Source organism: Leucoraja erinacea, chromosome 5, assembly GCF_028641065.1.
Source record: "Leucoraja erinacea ecotype New England chromosome 5, Leri_hhj_1, whole genome shotgun sequence".
Lineage (NCBI taxonomy): Eukaryota > Metazoa > Chordata > Chondrichthyes > Rajiformes > Rajidae > Leucoraja > Leucoraja erinaceus.
This window is the reverse complement of record NC_073381.1, coordinates 9,783,462-9,801,334: the sequence shown is the minus strand read 5'-3', so window position 1 is coordinate 9,801,334 and position 17,873 is coordinate 9,783,462. Positions and strand designations below refer to the sequence as shown.

At 44.2% G+C, this 17,873-nt stretch overlaps 1 protein-coding gene across 1 annotated transcript in view; it reads left to right on the top strand.

Moving 5' to 3' along the window:
• LOC129696925 (collagen alpha-1(XIX) chain-like) overlaps positions 1-17,873 on the top strand; it is a 320,031-nt gene that overhangs the window by 208,135 nt on the left and 94,023 nt on the right. Inside the window, exons 17-21 of the mRNA XM_055635036.1 lie at positions 4,089-4,139; positions 4,310-4,363; positions 8,309-8,353; positions 15,311-15,364; positions 16,887-16,931. Of these exons, the coding sequence (XP_055491011.1) occupies positions 4,089-4,139; positions 4,310-4,363; positions 8,309-8,353; positions 15,311-15,364; positions 16,887-16,931 (249 nt within the window). The remainder of the gene's footprint in view (positions 1-4,088; positions 4,140-4,309; positions 4,364-8,308; positions 8,354-15,310; positions 15,365-16,886; positions 16,932-17,873) is intronic.

Here is a 17,873-nt window from a genome sequence, read left to right as displayed (position 1 = left end):
CAAGCAACCGCACGTTGAGGGGAAGGGACCAACGGGTCCCACTTGGTCTAGTGATACTTAAAACTCAGAATGTATTCTGAACAATGAGTGTGTCATTAGAAGCAGCACTAAGCACTATCTATAGAGAGATGCATTATTGGTGGGCCTGCTGTGTTGGGAAGCTGTTGTAAATCCCTGTCCTCCCCACCCACTGTGATAATAAGCTCAGTGATATTTGCTGAGCAATGAGCTTGTTTCCATGGGGAAAAAGCTATTCCAGCAAGTAAAGAAAGGGAGACAGCTGCTTCCAACACAGGTGATGAATGATCAGAGTGGACTGCCAACACTTGGAACAATTGTTTACTAGTTTCTACATCGCTGGAACTCACCGTGGCAGTCAGGCTACACCCATGAGCTTTGCATCTCAGCACTGAGTAGCTGCAGCCACTGGCCCTTGCCTACCCAAGAACCCAGCTTTGCAGGCAGCTGAACCAGACATGGGCAATTTACTTCACCAGACGAGGGCAGTTCATTGCAGCTGCTCAGTGCACCACTGTCCCTATTTCCACCAGCAGCAGATCGCTTGCCACCAGGTGCTGATGAACACTGGCTGAACTGGAGATGTCTCAACCGACTGCGAACCGGGATCGGGTGGTCAAGGGTGACAATGCACAAATGGGGCTACATCGAGGGTACAACAACCTGTGACTGTGCCACACAGACCCGGACAATGCAACACCTACTGCTATGCCCATTGCTGGATAACCCACATACTGCTGCAGACCTTGCACTTAACACTCCAATAGCACAACGATGTGTACAGCAGTGGCGAGCCACTATATAGCATAAGGACACGAAAGAAGAAGAAGAAGTGCAACAAAACAAAGCAGTAACGGTGTGCAGGAGTTCGCACTGGGTTCGCAGCATGAGTGTCTGCAGATCAGCAGATATTTCCTCTACACGAGTGGCAAAATATAGCTGTGGATCTTCAGACGGGAGTGGTAAGAGTACCTTTACAAGTCAGTAGTTTGTGGGTTGGACCAAATGTATTTTAAGAAGTCCGATGGCTGCATTTCCCAAAACTGCCCCTAAATTCCTGATTGCGCTTCCACCATATGCAACGTGTGCCTGGGAGTGTCATTTGAAATAAAAACAGAAAATGCTGAAAATCATGGAGAACAATATAGGTCAACGATCTTTCATCTGAACTGGGAAAAGTAGAAAACAAGCATGTTTTTACTTGGATGGGAGGACTGGAAAAAATAAATGGAATGGCTCTGACAGGATGGAGAGTGAGAGATGGAATAATAGATGGAAATGCTGACTAAGAGATTGTGCTGAAGGCTTGATGATATTTAAAACTCTGTCTAATGATGATTCATCCAAATAGAAAAGAGTGGAAAAGTTGCTGAAACTATGAGATATAAATACAACGATTCTTGGAGACTGAAATATGGAGAATGCTGTAAATTCTCAGAAGTTCAGACATGTGTGGAGAAAGAAACACAAAGTTTACAACATAGGTTCATACATTCCTACAATTTTCATCTAATTGTATCATTTTATTTATTATGAAACTGTTTGCAAGATGTAACCTGACATTTGCTACACCAACGTTCTTCTTCTGTATTTAGAACTGATTGCCTACTCTTAATTATAACCAGCTGTGAATGTAAATGTCATTTGAATGGATGGTATCACAGAAGATATTGCAATTTCAGTTTTGTAGCTATTCCTATGTTAGATTGTCCCTTGGAAATGAAAAATCATTCTCCCTCAAAAAATGGGTAAAGAGAAAAGAGCTGGATAGTCAACTGCTGAATGATTATAGGTTCACCCCACTGACGAACCACCAGTCCCCCCATGTTTTGTGAAACATGTTGCAGCAGTGAAAGCATCTTTTCAAAATGGGTTGCAGAAATATGCCTTCATCTCATGTCAGCTTCCTGGTGGCATGGATCTTAATCCATGGGTTCATAACAGAGACGGTCTCTCTGCAGGCTGGTGTCAAGCAAAGATGCCATTGCCACAACACTTCCTCACTCTTTTCACTGCAATGCTTCACCTCACCTTCATTAAGCTTCCTGCTGAAGTGGAGCCAATCTACAGATTTATCAGGAACTGTTCAACATATGTTGCTTTCATCCCAGAACTAAGGGCACCTGAACCATACTGTTACGTTGCAGCATACAAATAGATAATCAATCAATCAATCAATCAAGTTTTATCGTCACTTGCACATATGTGCAAGTGAAATGAATTTAACAGCAGCGGTACAATAAAAAAAGAACACACAAAATACACAATAAAAAAATGTACACAGACATCCACCACAGCATTCATCACTATGGTGGGAGGCACAAATTTTGGCCAGTCCTCCTCCCCACCGGAACCGCGGCCGCTTCAAGATGGTGTAGGCCGCAGGCCAGCGGTCGAAGATTTAAAGTCCCCGCCGCGCCGCAACCAGAAGCACCGCAGACCACAGGGCCGGCGGTCAGAGCTCCTCTCCAGGGATCCCTGGGGAGGGACCCCGCTCCGAATGGTAAGTCCCCGGTAGAAGTACACGGTATTTTAAAAAATTCACACGGTGCAAAGCCAAGGTGAAACAAAGACACCGTGGTGAACAGGTTGATTAGCGCTGTAATTAAGACGGCTAGCAAAGTGTATGGGTAAGTCTTTTAAAAGAAGGGGAAAGGGGAGAAGGAGTGGAGACAACTTTTAAGAAGCCAGAGATACACGGCTGTGAAGCTCGGCGGACATTTAACATTACCGGTCGGTTATCCTTGGTTCTGAAAACTACTGCTTACCTATTTTTTTCCCAACGAGCCAATGAAATTCATCGGTCAGCACCGGCTTCAACCTACGAGAACCTCTGAGAACCTTCGACCTCCTGCCAACCCACGAGGACCTCCTGGCGATCCACCTACGGCACCAGAGTTCCCGCTACTCTCCATGGCGGCTTAATTCTAGTCACCGCTGATTTTTCAACATTGAAAAATTCGCGGCGACCATAATGAGGCCACGACTAGTTCCCAGAATGCGGGAACTCCTCGCAACCATGAAGGCAACTCCCTGGCAACTACCTGTGAAGATGTGGCAACCATGTGATGACTGCATAGTCTCCTGAAGTCGCCTAAAAGGTTACCTAAGTGGGACAGGCCCATAAGGAAGAAAATTAATTTTGAATGGAAATGTATGTATAATATCAAAACAAACATTAAAAGTTTCAAGATGTAAATAGGAAAAAGCTGGCCCAAACACATGAGGGATCTCTGGAGAAGAAAGGTGGTGAATTAATAATGGAAAACAAAGAAATGGCAAATGCATTAAATTATTTGTTTGCATCAGTCTTCACAGTGGAAGCCACGGCAAACATCCCCAAGATAACAGATGGATTCATTTCAAATAACGTTGAGGAATTTGTAAAAATCACAATCACAGGGAATAAAGTATTCAAGAAACTGAGAGAGCTAAATGCAAACAATTCATTGGGAGCCAATGATCTACACCCAATGATTTCAAAGAAAGTTGCTGCAGGCATAATAAATCCTTGGTTTGAAATTTTTCAAAACTCAGTTCTGGGAGGGTACCAAAAGATTGGAAATCAACCAACTCTTGTACAAAAAAGAGAGGAAGAGAAAGGGGCAGGGAACTACCTATTGTTTAATTTCTATTGTTAACAAGATGCTAATGTCAATAATCAAAATGGAAATAATTAATCATTTGGGGAAGCTGATTATAATTAAACATAGTCAATATGATTTTATTATATATCTGGGATCTAGTTCAAATGGTATCTGAAATAAAGCACCACAGACAGTGCAGCAGCCCCTCAACCCTGCACTGCAGGACCAGACAAGTTGTGCGCTCATGTTTCTTGAGTACCACTTGAATTCCCATGTTTCTAACTCCTCAGCAAGATTGCCATCCACCGAACCATTACTGAGCAATAGTATCTATTTACTTTATTTTCAGAAACTAGTCACTATTGGCATAGATGGTATTTTACTAAAATGTCCACCTGTAGAACAGGCAAGTCCTTTGTGAGATGTCAGTGTAAATATCACCAATGTTTTCATCGTACTGTATCTGGTTTGTTACTTCCGCAGGGTCCCATTGGACCTGGAATTCAAGGGTCTTCTAGCAAACTTGGAACTCAGGTAGGTTTTCCAAGTTAACTTTCTCCTATCTAAGGTTACAACCTGTTTCTGTTTCGATTCAATACACTTAAGATGTTTTGCAATATTTGATAAACGGCAAGAAAAATTCACATGCTGATGTTATTTATTAGGGGGTGTCAGTTAATTACATCCATTTCCTGCTTACATAGGGTTTGCTTGGAGAAACAGGTCTCAATGGAAAGTCTGGAATGCCAGGGTCTCCGGTTGGTATTTTATTTATGCACTGTTTGCAATTCTTTAATTGTATGATATAAAATTTATCTTGGAGACATTTGAGATACTCGGAGCTGTTAGATCACTTCTCCCTATAAGGCAAACACACAGCTTTTTAGATGTAGATGAGGGTAACTGGTAATTTAGTCATCCCCAAATTCATAAGTATAACTGTATGAAGTCCACTGAAAGCCCAATTGCCTTGACTCGTGTCTTGCCACTAAAATGAAGCAAGATAATAAGGTAAACTTAATATTCATCTAGCACATTTTAATAAGCACCTGTTAGCTCTTCATGTCCTTGATTAAGTATTCAGCCCTGTAATTAATTCTTTGGAAGGTTCTCAGATGACTCGTTATTCTGACATATTTTACTGGTAGCAGTGATCAACTTCGGTACTGATATGAAGTTAAGTGTTTAAGAAAATGCAAGAAGATCAATGTTAAATGTGGAGAGCCAGGCTTCATTCTTCTTCTTCTTGTATATGGCGTACACAGCTTCAACGTTTCTCTTGAAAGTTTCTATCAAATCCATTTGACATATACACAACAGAAATTATTTTCTCTGCTTTTTTAGTCATCACTACTATAAAAGAATTAGGTTTATCAAAAATTACTTAGACTTTACAAACCAACACTATTCTTCACTGATCAGCAAAAAAATTCCACACGGTCTAAGCCATTGGCACTATGGCAATGTTTATATTTGGGAAAGTCCCTGTCTATATTGGGAAAGTTAAAATCCCCTACCATGACAACCCTATTAGTCTTGCACCTGCCTGCAATCTTGTGACATATTTGTTCTTCTAATTCCCATTGTCTATTTGATGTTCCATAGTACACTCCCAACAAGGTGATCATCCTCTTTTTATCCTCCTCAGATCATCCTCAGACGAGACCCTTCTGAAGAAGGGTCTCAACCCAAAACGTTGCCCATTTCCTGCACTTCATAGATGCTGCCTCACCCGCATTTCTCCAGCATTTTTGTTTACCATCCTCTTTTTTATTTCTCAGCTCCACTCATATATCCTCACTGGAAGATCCATCAGTAATATCATCTCAGATTATTACCATGATATTCTCCTTGATCAATAGAGCAACAGCCTTCCTCTTTTATCCTCACCTCTGTATCATCTGTAGCACCTGCACCCTGGAACATTAAGCTGCCTGTCCTGCCCCTCCCTTAACCAGGTTTCTGTAATGGCTATAACATTCCAGTCACACATACCTATCTATGCTCATGTGCTATACCTGTCATGCCACTCACATTGAAATAAATGCAACTTAAACCAACAGTCCTGCTCCTCTCCATGCTGTGCTCCTGTCTATCCTGTCTACTGAACCTGCTTTCAACGCCTTCTGTATCAACTTCCAACCTCACCTGCTCATTGGATCCCGTTCCCCTGCCAATCTAGCCAAAAGCCTCTCGAGTAACATTCAGAACATTTTAAAGCGAGCAACCAGAAGTTGTTGTACATATTGGCTCAAATGACATAGGTAGGAAAAGGGATGAGATACTGAGGAGTGTATACAGGAGTTGGGCAAATGGTTAAAAACAGGACCTCAAGGGTAGTGTTATCCGGATTGCTCCCAGAGCCGTGTGCTAATGAGAGGAAGAACAGGAACATAGGACAGATGAGTGTGTGGCTGAGGAAGTGGTGTAGGGCACAGCGATTCAGATATTTGGACCTTTGGGATCACTCCTGGGGTAAGGAGACCTGTATAAGTGGGACAGTTTGCGCCTCAACTGAAGAGGAACCAATATCCTGGTGGGTCTCTGCCCTTCCTTGTACTGCCCAAGAGTCAGGCCCAGATGCAACAGACCTGACTGCTGCTGCTCTCCCAGACTGGTCATTTTCCCCCACCCCAACAGTATCCAAAGGGGTATACTAGTTGTTGGCTGGAATGGCCAGAGGGCATTTCTACACTCTCTGCATACTCTACTTCTTGATAGTCACCCATCTACATTCTGCCTGTATCCTAGGCATGAGCCCCTCGCTGTTGCTCTTGTCTATGACCTCCTCAGTGCCCCAGATGATCCAAAGGTTATCCAGCTACTGCTCTGGTTCCCCAATGTGATCTGCAAGGAGCTGCAACTGGATGTACCTTGTACAACTGTGGTCTTCAGGTCCATTGGAAATCTCCCCGACTTCCCACATCCTGCAGGAAGAGGATACCACTGGCCTAACTGCCATGTATACTGTGATAATTTACATCACTTTGCATCCCGGAAATTGCTGTAAATCTGCATATTGGGAACCAGAAAGGAGAGATGAACTATGTAATCTTACACTAAGTATATTTGGGAAGTGGTACTGAATAAATTGTTGGAGCTGGTGACTCACAAATCCCTGGGTCCAAATGGACTTCATCCTCAGGCCTTAAATGAAGATGCTTTGGGACAACTGATACATTGGTATTGGCTTTGCAAAATTCCCTACATCAGGCCAGAAAAAAGATGTAACTCCTTTGTTCAAAAAGAAGGGAAGAAAGGAGAAATTACAGGTCCATTAGCTTAACATCTGTCCCATTTCCCAACTTCCTCTGTAACCTAATCTCCCTGAGGAATCTACAGCTGGCAATTGTCCTTCAAACGTGTACATCTTTGAGATGCAGGAGGGAAATGGAGCACTGGTGGTCACAATCACTAATAGAATATGCAAAGTTCACACATACATCACTGGTAGGCAGGATTGAACCCAGGTCACTGAAACAGTGAGGCAGCAGCTTTACCAACTGCACCACTGTGCCACCCAGTTATTCGAAGAAGTAACGCACTGTGGTGAAGGGATATGCTATGATTAGATTTACAAAAGACATTTGAAGGCATGCCACATCAAAGGTTATTGCATAAAATGAAAGCTTGTGATATGGGATGGAACATATTGCTGTGGATAGAAGATTGGCGGGTTAACAGGAAACCAAGGGTCAGAATAATGTTTTTCTGGTTGACAAGATGTAACAAATGGTGTGCCACGTGGTTCTGTGCTGAGACCTTAACTTTTTACAATTTATACAAATAACTTGGATGAAGGAACTGGTACACTACTTGCTTGGCACAAAGATGGATAAGGAAGTGAATTATGAAGAGGACATAAGGAGGCGTAAAAACTACATATAGGTTAGGCGTGTGAGAAAGATCTGGGAAATTGAGAAGAATTTAGGAAATTGCTGAGTTGCCCATTTTGGCAGGGAAAAGAAAAACGAAGAAGCAGAGCTCGAAGATTCAGAGATCTGAGTGTCCTTGTACATGGTTCATAAAATACTAATTTGCAGGCACAGAATGTAATTGTTTATCGCCAGGGAAATAGAAAGCAAAAAATAGAAAGATTATGCCTCAGTTACATACGGCAATGTGAGACCACATTTGAAGTGTGTGCACATTCAAGGAAGGATGTAAATGCATTGGGAGCAGTTTATTGAGAAGCAGAAGCAGCGTCTTTGAATATTGTTAAAGCTGAATTGGGTAGATTCTTCATATTCCAAGCAAATTAACAGTTACATGGGTATATGACAATGCATGATTAGCCATGATCTCCTTGAATGGCAGAGCAAGCTTGAGGGGCCAAATGGCCTACTCCTGCAACTAACTTGTATGTTCTGACTGGAAACCATTTTATCCAAGGAATGTGTCATCTCTTTGTCCTGTCATCCAGTGCCATACTCATACTTTCATTCTTAAAAGTTTCTGTGTCTAATTTAATATTGGTTTACTAAGGACATCTGAGATGCTGAATTTGCAAAAATATAAAGTGAGCTGTTGGACTGGAGAAGTCCCAGGTGGACCTCTATTTCCTGTGCGATTGGAAATGAAGGATTGATTTTATTATTTGTTTCTATGTTGCCAAACCTTTGTTCTTACAACCCTTGCATGAAATTATGATTTTCATGCAAAATACCAAGTTGATATTAATTCCTGTCTTATGCCTCTGGCAGGGACTACCTGGAAAAGATGGCATTCCGGGTAAACCAGGATTAAAGGTAAATGTAACTATATTTTCAAGTACTAATGTTGTCTTGTGGTAATCAGATTCATAGAGCTATCCAGCACAGAAACAGGCCCTTCAACTCAACTCATCCAAACCAAACAAAATGTTTAACCAAACCTATGCCACTTGTGTGCATTTAGTTCATATCCCTGCAAACCTTTCCTATTCATGTATCTGCCTTATTGTCTTCTTTATGGTGCAATTCTACCTGCCTCCACCATTTCTTCTAGCAGCTCATTCCAGGTATACATCCCCCAATGGGTGAAAAAGTCATCCCTCAGATCCCTTTCAAATCTTTGCCCTTTGACCTTAAACCTATGTCTGTCCTCAAGTTTGAGACTCCCCTACTCTGGGGATTAGATTGCACCTATTCATCTACGCTCGTCATTATATTAAAAAAACACCTCTATAAAGTCACCCTCCTCCTATGCTCCAGGAAAAAAGACCTAGCCTATCCAGACACTACTTATAACTCAAAATCTCCAGAACCAGTAAAAATCTTTTTAGACCCTTTTCAGTTTAATGGCGTCCTTCCGATAGCAGTGTGACTAAAGCTGTAAACAGTACTCCAAATGCCGCCTGAACAACATCTTGTACAGTTGGAACATGACATCCCAAATCCTGTATTCGATACCCCGAGCAATGAAGGCAAGCATGCCAAATAGCTTCTTCACTACTTTGTTGACCTCAGTTACCACGTTCATGGAACTATACCTGTACCTATATGCCTCACTGTTCTACAACACTCCCCAAAGCCATACCTCTTACTGTACAAGTCCTGCCTGCTTTGTCCTACCAACATATAATACTTTGCATTTATCTGAATTAAACCCGATCTGCAATTCCTCAGCCCATTGTCCAGTTGATCAGATCTCTATAATCGTGGATAACCTTGTTCATTGTCCACTATACCACTAATTTTAGTGTCATTCACTAACATAGAATCATATAAAATTATTAGAGGCATAGACAGACAGTCAGAGACTACCAAAAACTAGAAGGCTTTGGCACAGAAGGGGTGGGGGTAGAAGTTTCAACGAGAGTTCCAGGGTGAGTGTTTTATGTAGAGAGTGGTGGTAAATGCCTAGAATGTGCTGACATGGTGGTGATGGAAGCAGATACCACAGCAATATTTAAGAGCCATTTAGACAGGCATATAAACAGGTGAGGAATGGAAGACTACGACCAGGTGGCGCCAGCAATGGCTGCCTCGCCAACCGTCTGTCTGCCCCTTCCTTCTTTGTGTTTTAATCTCTTAACTCGAAGGAGATGCAATTTTTCTCTGTCTGCACTGTGGCCTAACATCGAGGAGTTGGCGGCCTTTGCTGGAGACCGATTTTGAGAGCTCCACGGCGGGGAGCCTACGGGACTTTAACATCACGGAACCCGCGATCCCTTTGCCTGGGATCGACCTCGGAGCTCCAACGGTGGGTGCCTGTGGACTTAACATCACGGAGCTCGCAGTCTCTGTTCAGAGACCGACTTCAGCAACTCCAAGCTGCAGTAGCTTCGATCGCCCCGACGCGGGTGTTTCGGTCGCCCGGAAGTGGGACTTTTGATTGTCCCGACTCGGGAACTCCGATCGCACTGACGGGGGGGCTTTGACCGCCGGTTGTGGGAGCTTTGATTGCCTTGACAGATGGCTCAACCAGTGCATCCACATCTCAAAAAAATGTCCTTAAATAGAATCCCAAATTTCCTGGAATTTGATGGTATTTCCTGAAATTTTCAAAAATGCTTCCTGCGTGCTATTTGTTGTTGGCTTTTTTTCGCGGGCACGCATTAACAACACAAAGAAGAACAAGGCAAATGTAACTTCACCGTATCTGCCTGCTTCTGTTACTCACTTGTGCAGTGTTGCAAGGCAGCTTTTGTCGCCTCCAACAGCTTTTGTTGTCTTTCGTTTTTTCAACCTGCTCTCATGTGTCTTAGTCTCTGCTCTCCCTCCCCCCCCTCCCTCCCTCCCTCCCTCCCTCCCTCCCTCCCCCTCTCCCTCTCCTCTCTCCCTTCCCCTCCCCTTTCCCCTCCCTTCTCCTTCTCCTTCCTCTCGCTCCCTCTCTCTCCCTCCCTCTCCCACTCCTCCCTCTCTCCCTCCCTTTCTCCCTCCCTTTCTCCCTCCCTGTCTCCCCCCCCCTCCCTATTTCTCTTCCTCTCTCTCTCTCTCCCCTTTCCTTTTTTCTCTCCCTCTCTTATCCCCTTCCTCTCTCCCTCCCTCCCTCTCTCGCTACCGCCGCCGCGCTGGATCGATGCGCTTGAGCTCCGGTGAGCTGTGTCCGCCGTGTTCGACACCTCCGGGCTGCGGGTCTGCGGTGCGGGAGGCGCCGATTTCAAAATCAGGAGCCTGGGAGCTCCAGGCCGGCGCGGCCTTGTCGGCTTCGGAAGCCACGAAGCGGTCTCCAGCTAGGAAGCGGCCGTTCCAGGTGGCCCAGCCGCTGAGAGGACTCTCCCGACGCCGGGGCAAGATCGCCCGGTGAGAACGGCCAGGAACATCGGGCCTCCGTAGAGGCAATTGCGGTGGCCTCAATAGGCCTGACTTTGGGTGAACTTGGGGTTGGGGACTGGACATTGTGCCTTCCCCCACAGTGGTATTCATTGTGGGGGGATGATTTTTTTGTCTGTAAGTAATCCTGTTAGTCTTTGTCCAAGATGTCTGTCAGAAGGGAGAGTGGACGCTGGTGCGCTTTAGCTGCCGCTGCTCTCTTTTCACATTGTGTTTTTGATTTTTTGTTTTTGGACTGAATTCTGTTTTTAATTTGTGTTTCTGTGATGTCTTTATTATTTATTTTATTCTGATTATATGTTTTTTATTCCTGTTAATCTCTGTAAGGTGTCCTTGAGATTCCTGAAAGACGCCCTAAAATAAAATGTATTATTATTATTATTATTACCCCCTCTCTCCCTCTCTCCCCTCCTTCTCCCTCTCTCCCTCCCTCCTCTCTCTCTCTCCCTCTCTCCCACTCTCCCTCCCCTCTCCCTCCACTCCCTCCTCTCACTCTTTCCACCCCTCCCTCCCTTTCTCCACCCATCACTCTCCCTCTTAGCCCCTTGAGCCCACCCACCATTCTGTAAAATGAAGGCCAATCCCAATGTAACTGCAATCCCACCGCCCGCTGGTAACTTTTCACCACTAAGCTTATCCAGAATTTTACCACTGCCTGAGAAATAATCAAAGGCTCAACGTCCACTGAGAAAGAAAATTCCATAGACTCATTGTTATATGAGAATTTTCCCGAACAGACGGTGACCCATAGTGCTGTGGCCATGTTTAAAGCCCATAGTGCTGCAGCCAGTAGCGCTATATTTAGAACCCATAGCGCAGCTGACGACAGCTCTTTATTTAAATTGCTACGCATTATACTGACAGCGCTCTGTTTAAACCTTTGTTTAAACCTCTGTTTAAACCAGCAGTGCTGTGTGTATTACCTTTACACCCCTTCGCGGGCCAGATGCAGAAATTTCCCGAAATTATTCCATTTCCCTAAAATTACCCGAAATTATTCAATTTCCCTAAAATTACCCGAAATTATTCCATTTCCCCAAATTTACCCGAAGACAACCAGAATTTCCCGAATTTCGGGTAATTTCCTTCAAAGTGGAAACACTGGGTTCAACTGCCCCAGAATGAAGGGAATAAAGAAGATTGGAAATTTTTGTCTTCCATCACAGTGAGGAATGTGGGGAATCTGCTGTGTTGGATGTTTATGTTAACTTTTATATAGTTGTGGTACATGTGACAATAAAAGACATTTGAAACTTTTGAATATAAACCATTTGTATGGATTAGTTTAACTTGGCTATTGTGGTCAGTATGGACATTGTGTGCTGAAGGGTCCGTTCCTGTGCTGTATTGTCCTATGTCACTCTGTTGACTTGGGATGACATCCCTAAAGGGGTTAGTGTCAACAAAATAGAGTGATATTTCTAGAGTATCAAATCCACATCATTTTAATGGTTTGTGTTTCATGAATTACTTGCTAATTCTGTTGTATGGATGGGTAATTCCCTTAAAAAAGAGGCATGGCATATGAAGTAACAATATGAATAATATGTCTCTAAGCATAGAACACATTATTGAGAACATGTTGGCCAAATACCAAGGTTGTTCAAATTTGATTTTCTGCTCAGATCTGAGTCACTGGTACAGTAATTATTCCAACTAAATGATAGACTGCTTGTATTATACTAACACCAAAAATATTTGCACTGAAGCTATCCTGGCAGGGACAGTTGTGAATTTGGTTATGGGAAGAAATGTCATGTGTGAACTGAGGTTCACTGAGAGTAAAGGGCAGTAAATCAGCCTCTTGCAGCTTCTTATGCCTTTAGTCCACTTTAGTTGACTTCTACTTTCCATCATCATATTGTATACCTGTCACTGGGTTACAGAAAGCCACATTGACTTATCTGAAATGTCCTCATTCTTCAGGGAACGGGGGTTCCCTTCCTCCACCATAGATGAGGCTCGCACCAGGGTCTCTTCCATACCCTGCAACACTGCTCTCTCTCCCCATCCCCGCACTCGCAACAAGGGCAGAGTCCCCCTAGTCCTCACCTTTCACCCCACCAGCCGTCACATACAACAAATAATCCTCCGACATTTTCGCCACCTCCAACGTGACCCCACCACTCGCCACATCTTCCCACCTCCCCCCATGTCTGCCTTCCGCAAAGACTGCTCCCTCCGCAACTCCCTTGTCAATTCTTCCCTTCCCTCCCGTACCACCCCCTCCCCGGGCACTTTCCGTTGCAACCGCAAGATATGCAACACCTGTCCCTTCACCTCCCCCCTCAACTCCATTCAAGGACCCAAGCAGTCGTTCCAGGTGCGACAGAGGTTCACCTGTATCTCCTCCAACCTCATCTACTGCATCCGCTGCTCTAGATGTCAGCTGATCTACATCGGTGAGACTAAGCGGAGGTTGGGCGATCGCTTCGCCGAACACCTCCGCTCAGTCCGCAATAACCTACCTGACCTCCCGGTGGCTCAGCACTTCAACTCCCCCTCCCATTCCCAATCCGACCTCTCTTTCCTGGGTCTCCTCCATTGCCAGAGTGAGCAACACCAGAAATTGGAGGAACAACACCTCATATTACGCTTGGGGAGCCTGCATCCTGCGGGCATGAACATTGAATTCTCCCAATTTTGTTAGCCCTTGCTGTCTCCTCCCCTTCCTCAGCCCTCGGGCTGTCTCCTCCCATCCCCCAGCCCTCGGGCTCCTCCTCCTCCTTTTTCCTTCCTACTCCCCGCCACCCCCAGGGTTTCGGCCCAAAACATTTACCTACTTCCTTCGCTCCATAGATGCTGCTGCACCCGCTGAGTTTCTCCAGCATTTTTGTGTACCTTCGATTTTCCAGCATCTGCAGTTCCTTCTTGAACACATTGACTTATGTTGTCCATGATAATTGGCAGGAATAAAAATGAAATTGGCAGCTCCTGAAAACATTACATGTAGTTTACCAAGTTGGTTTGCGCCATCATCTTCCCCAATTAGGTGAAGCATCTGCAAAGTGGCTGTTGTGAATGTTCAAACTGGTAGAGAAATTACAGGTGTTAGTCTTGTTGATTTGTGCCCATCTTACAATGTGGGATGCAGTTGAAAGGTGGGCAGGTTAGTGGGTTCATACTTCTTTCATGTTAGAGGTGTAACTAAAGGGGCTGTCCCACTTGGGCGACCTAATCCGCGAGTTCTGTCGAGTTTGTCCTCGACTCATACTCGCAGCATGGTCGACACGAGGTCGTAGGAGGTCCTTGTAACTCTCCTTCATGCTCGAGAGTAGTCCCCGTGTACTCGAGGCCTCAGAAAGATTGCGGCATATTTTTTCAACATGTTGAAAAATGCCCGCGAGTAAAAAAAGGTCGCCATGGACTCATAGATTTAGTCGTAGTAGGTCGTAGTAGGTCGGCATGTTAGTCGTAAGTAGTCGAAGGTAGTCGTAGATACTTTATCATTGTCGAAGGGAGGTTGAGAGAGATCGAAGGAGGTCGTCTTCACTCTCCACTATTCAGTGTCCAATTTTCCCGAAGTTAGTCGTAGCTAGTCGAAGCTAGTCTTCAACATAGTCGAAGGAGGTCGAAGGAGGTCTTCTACATAGTCGAAGGAGGTTCACCAGACTAATTCCTGGGATGTCAGGACTTTCATATGAAGAAAGACTGGATAGACTCAGTTTGTACTCGTTAGAATTTAGAAGATTGAGGGGGGATCTTATAGAAACTTACAAAATTCTTAAGGGGTTGGACAGGCTAGATGCAGGAAGATTGTTCCCGATGTTGGGGAAGTCCAGAACAAGGGGTCATAGTTTAAGGATAAGGGGGAAATCTTTTAGGACCGAGATGAGGAAAACTTTTTTCACACAGAGAGTGGTGAATCTCTGGAATTCTTTAGCCGCAGAAGGTAGTTGAGGCCAGTTCATTGGCTATATTTAAGAGGGAGTTAGATGTGGCCCTTGTGGCTAAAGGGATCAGGGGGCATGGAGAGAAGGCAGGAACAGGATACTGAGTTGGATGATCAGCCATGATCATATTGAATGGCGGTGCAGGCTCGAAGGGCCGAATGGCCTACTCCTGCACCTATTTTCTATGTTTCTATGTTTCTATGTTTCAACATGACATTTTTTCAAACTCTCCTAAACTCTTCTAAACTCGCCAATTAGGTTGCCCAATTGGGACAGCCCCTTAACTGCTTTGCAGCAAGATTTATATTCAACATAAAGCTGCCAGAAAAAGGAGAGTTGCAGTCAGATGTTACCCGACAAGCAAAGGAGGTATAATATGGCCAGAGCTTCTTCCAATCACTCATCTAAATTTCAACAGGATGACAGAGGAAATCAGAGAAAATGGTCATTTCCCTATGTTTGTTGTCTTTGTAATTAGTATGAAAAATTGATTCCACTAACAACTGATGGGTTTCTGCGTAGCACTGGTTCATTCTCACTGTTAATTCTTTCACAGGGCGATCCTGGAGTTTCAGGAAAAGATGGGCTGCCGGGAAGTCCTGGTGAAAAGGTAAAGTGAGATGACAATTCAGATTAATAGGAAGAAATGAGCCAAAAATATATGTCTTTATCTCTATCCATTCCCTGTTATGATGAAATGCAATCAGTCTGTTTCCCTTCACCATCCTGCTGCAGGTGTACAATGTTTTCTGGTTTTATTTCACATTTCCAGCACACCAGTATCAGTGTTCTGTTTTGTATTCAGATTGTGAAGTTAGTTGAGAAGTTAATTAGCGATGAGCTAATTCCTCTTGGGATTTCCCAGTGACAGGAATTTTAACCATAGCTATGCATGCATTAATAATCCGCCCTTAGCCAGAGGAAAATAACTCAGGTGGGATAGGGCTGGAGAAGTGGGTGATGTCCAGAATGAACCCATACCCTGAAGGTCAGAGAATACAATGTTCATTGAATTGATACCCAGACCGCATGGAAGTCATGATGCAGTAAGTCATGATGTAGTTCTACAAGATTTTAGTTAGGCTACATTTAGAGTATTGCACCCAGTTCAGGAAGCCCCATCACAGGAAGGATGGGTGCAGAAGAGGTTTATCAGAACGCTGCCTGAATTAAGTGGTATTAACTTCAAGGAAAGGTTGTGCAAACTTGGATTGTTTTCTCTGGAATACCAAGGGTTGAGGGGAGTCCTGATAGAGGTATGTAAAATTATTAAAAGCATAGATAAGGTAAACAGTCAGAATCTTTTTCCTAGGTAGAAATGTCAAACTCTTGAGGGCCTATTGCCTATTGATAGCTTTAACATAAGAGGACCAAGTTTAAAGATTTGCAGGTTATTTTTACGCAGATGGTAGTGGTTACTTGGAATGTGGTGGTAGGGATGGTGGTGGAGGCAAATATGATAGTGATAGTTGGGAGGCCTTTGGATCAGCACATGTATATGCAGTGAATGGAGGTATATAGGTTCCCATCAGCTGATCAATTAAAAAGCTGAGTTAACGTGACAGATTCATGGTCTTCCAGTTTTTATACCACCTGGAAAATCTGGTTATCTGGAATTGTTACATTCATTGTTGAGAAATGAGGGATGTAACATGCCTAAGTACAAAGATTTCCAGTTCTACAAGCTTACTTTAATTGTCTTCAAAATAATTTTAGAACCCAAAGATTTGGAGGTCAGTTTGGAATGGTCAGTAACGAGATGCTCAGGTCACATTAGTGGAGTGAATGGAAGTGTACTGCCAAACGATTACCTAATCCGCATTTGGTTTCTCCGATATAGCCTCTGTCACAAATAGCCATGTGCGCTGCATAATTCTCTGATTCTGTATCAATCAAATAAATTTGATTCAGAAAATTACTTGATGCTTACTCTTTAAGAAATGATTAATCGAACTGCTGTCACGTAAAAAGTATCTTCAAATTCCCTCCAAGAGTGTTTCTCTTCCACTTGATCCGAATTTCTATCTATCACGAGTCTCAAAATAGTCTCAGGTTTCTATTTGCAGGTTTAAATGTTGCACTTGGATGTTTGTTATTAGATAACCAGGCTAACTTCTCATCTTCTAATTTAGGGAGATCCAGGAGAAAAAGGAGAAGCTGGGCCCCAGGGAGAAACGGTAAGAAAAAACAAAGTTCAGGATATTTATCAATAAGTTTAAGTTCAAGGTCAAGTTTACATTTATTGTAACTTACACCAATTGGTACAGTGAGATTTGAGTTACCATACAGCCATACGAATAAAGAGAACACAACACACGATAGAATTTAACATGAACATCCCCACACAGCGGAATCAATGTTTCCCACTGTGAGGGAAGGCAATAAAGTTCAGTCATCTTCCTCTTTGTTCACCCGTGGTCGGGGCCTTTTGAGCCCTCCGCAATCGCCGCTACCGCAGCCCGATGTTCAGGCCCAGGATGATCGAAACTCTGCCGTCGGAACGGAAGACCAGCCTCAGCGGCTTGGAGTTTCCGAATCGGCCGCTTCTAACCGCGGCTCCCGAAGTTCACAGGCCGAACTGGGTGGAGATTAACACTGCCGGCCCTCGGCAAAGGGATCCCAGGACTCAGCGATGTTAAAGTCAGTGCTGCCCGCGGCTAGAAGCTCCGCAACCACAGGTCCACGATGTTAAAGCAGCAGGCCCAACACTCTGGAGCTTCAACACAGTGATCCCCGGTAAGGCATCGCCCACTCCACGATGGTAAATCAGAACTGCGCCGCTGCTGAAGCTCTGGTTGGTCTCCGGCAGGACAGGCTCTGCCAATCCAGATGGTAGGCTGCGAGGGGGGGTGAGACGAAGACGCGACTCGGAGAATAGTCGCATCCTCGACCAGGAAGTGACTGAGAAACGGTTTCCCCTTCCCTTCCCCACCTCCCCCACATAAAAAGATAACGAAACCGCCAAAAACATACTTTTAAACAGACTAAAAATAACAAAAAGCCAAAAAAACTGACAGTGTAGGCAGAGGCTGCCATCATATGGCACCCCTGGTGGAATAATAAAGGGAATAACTAAGCGGTTACATGTGCAAATTGATGCAACCTCACTTAGAGGCATA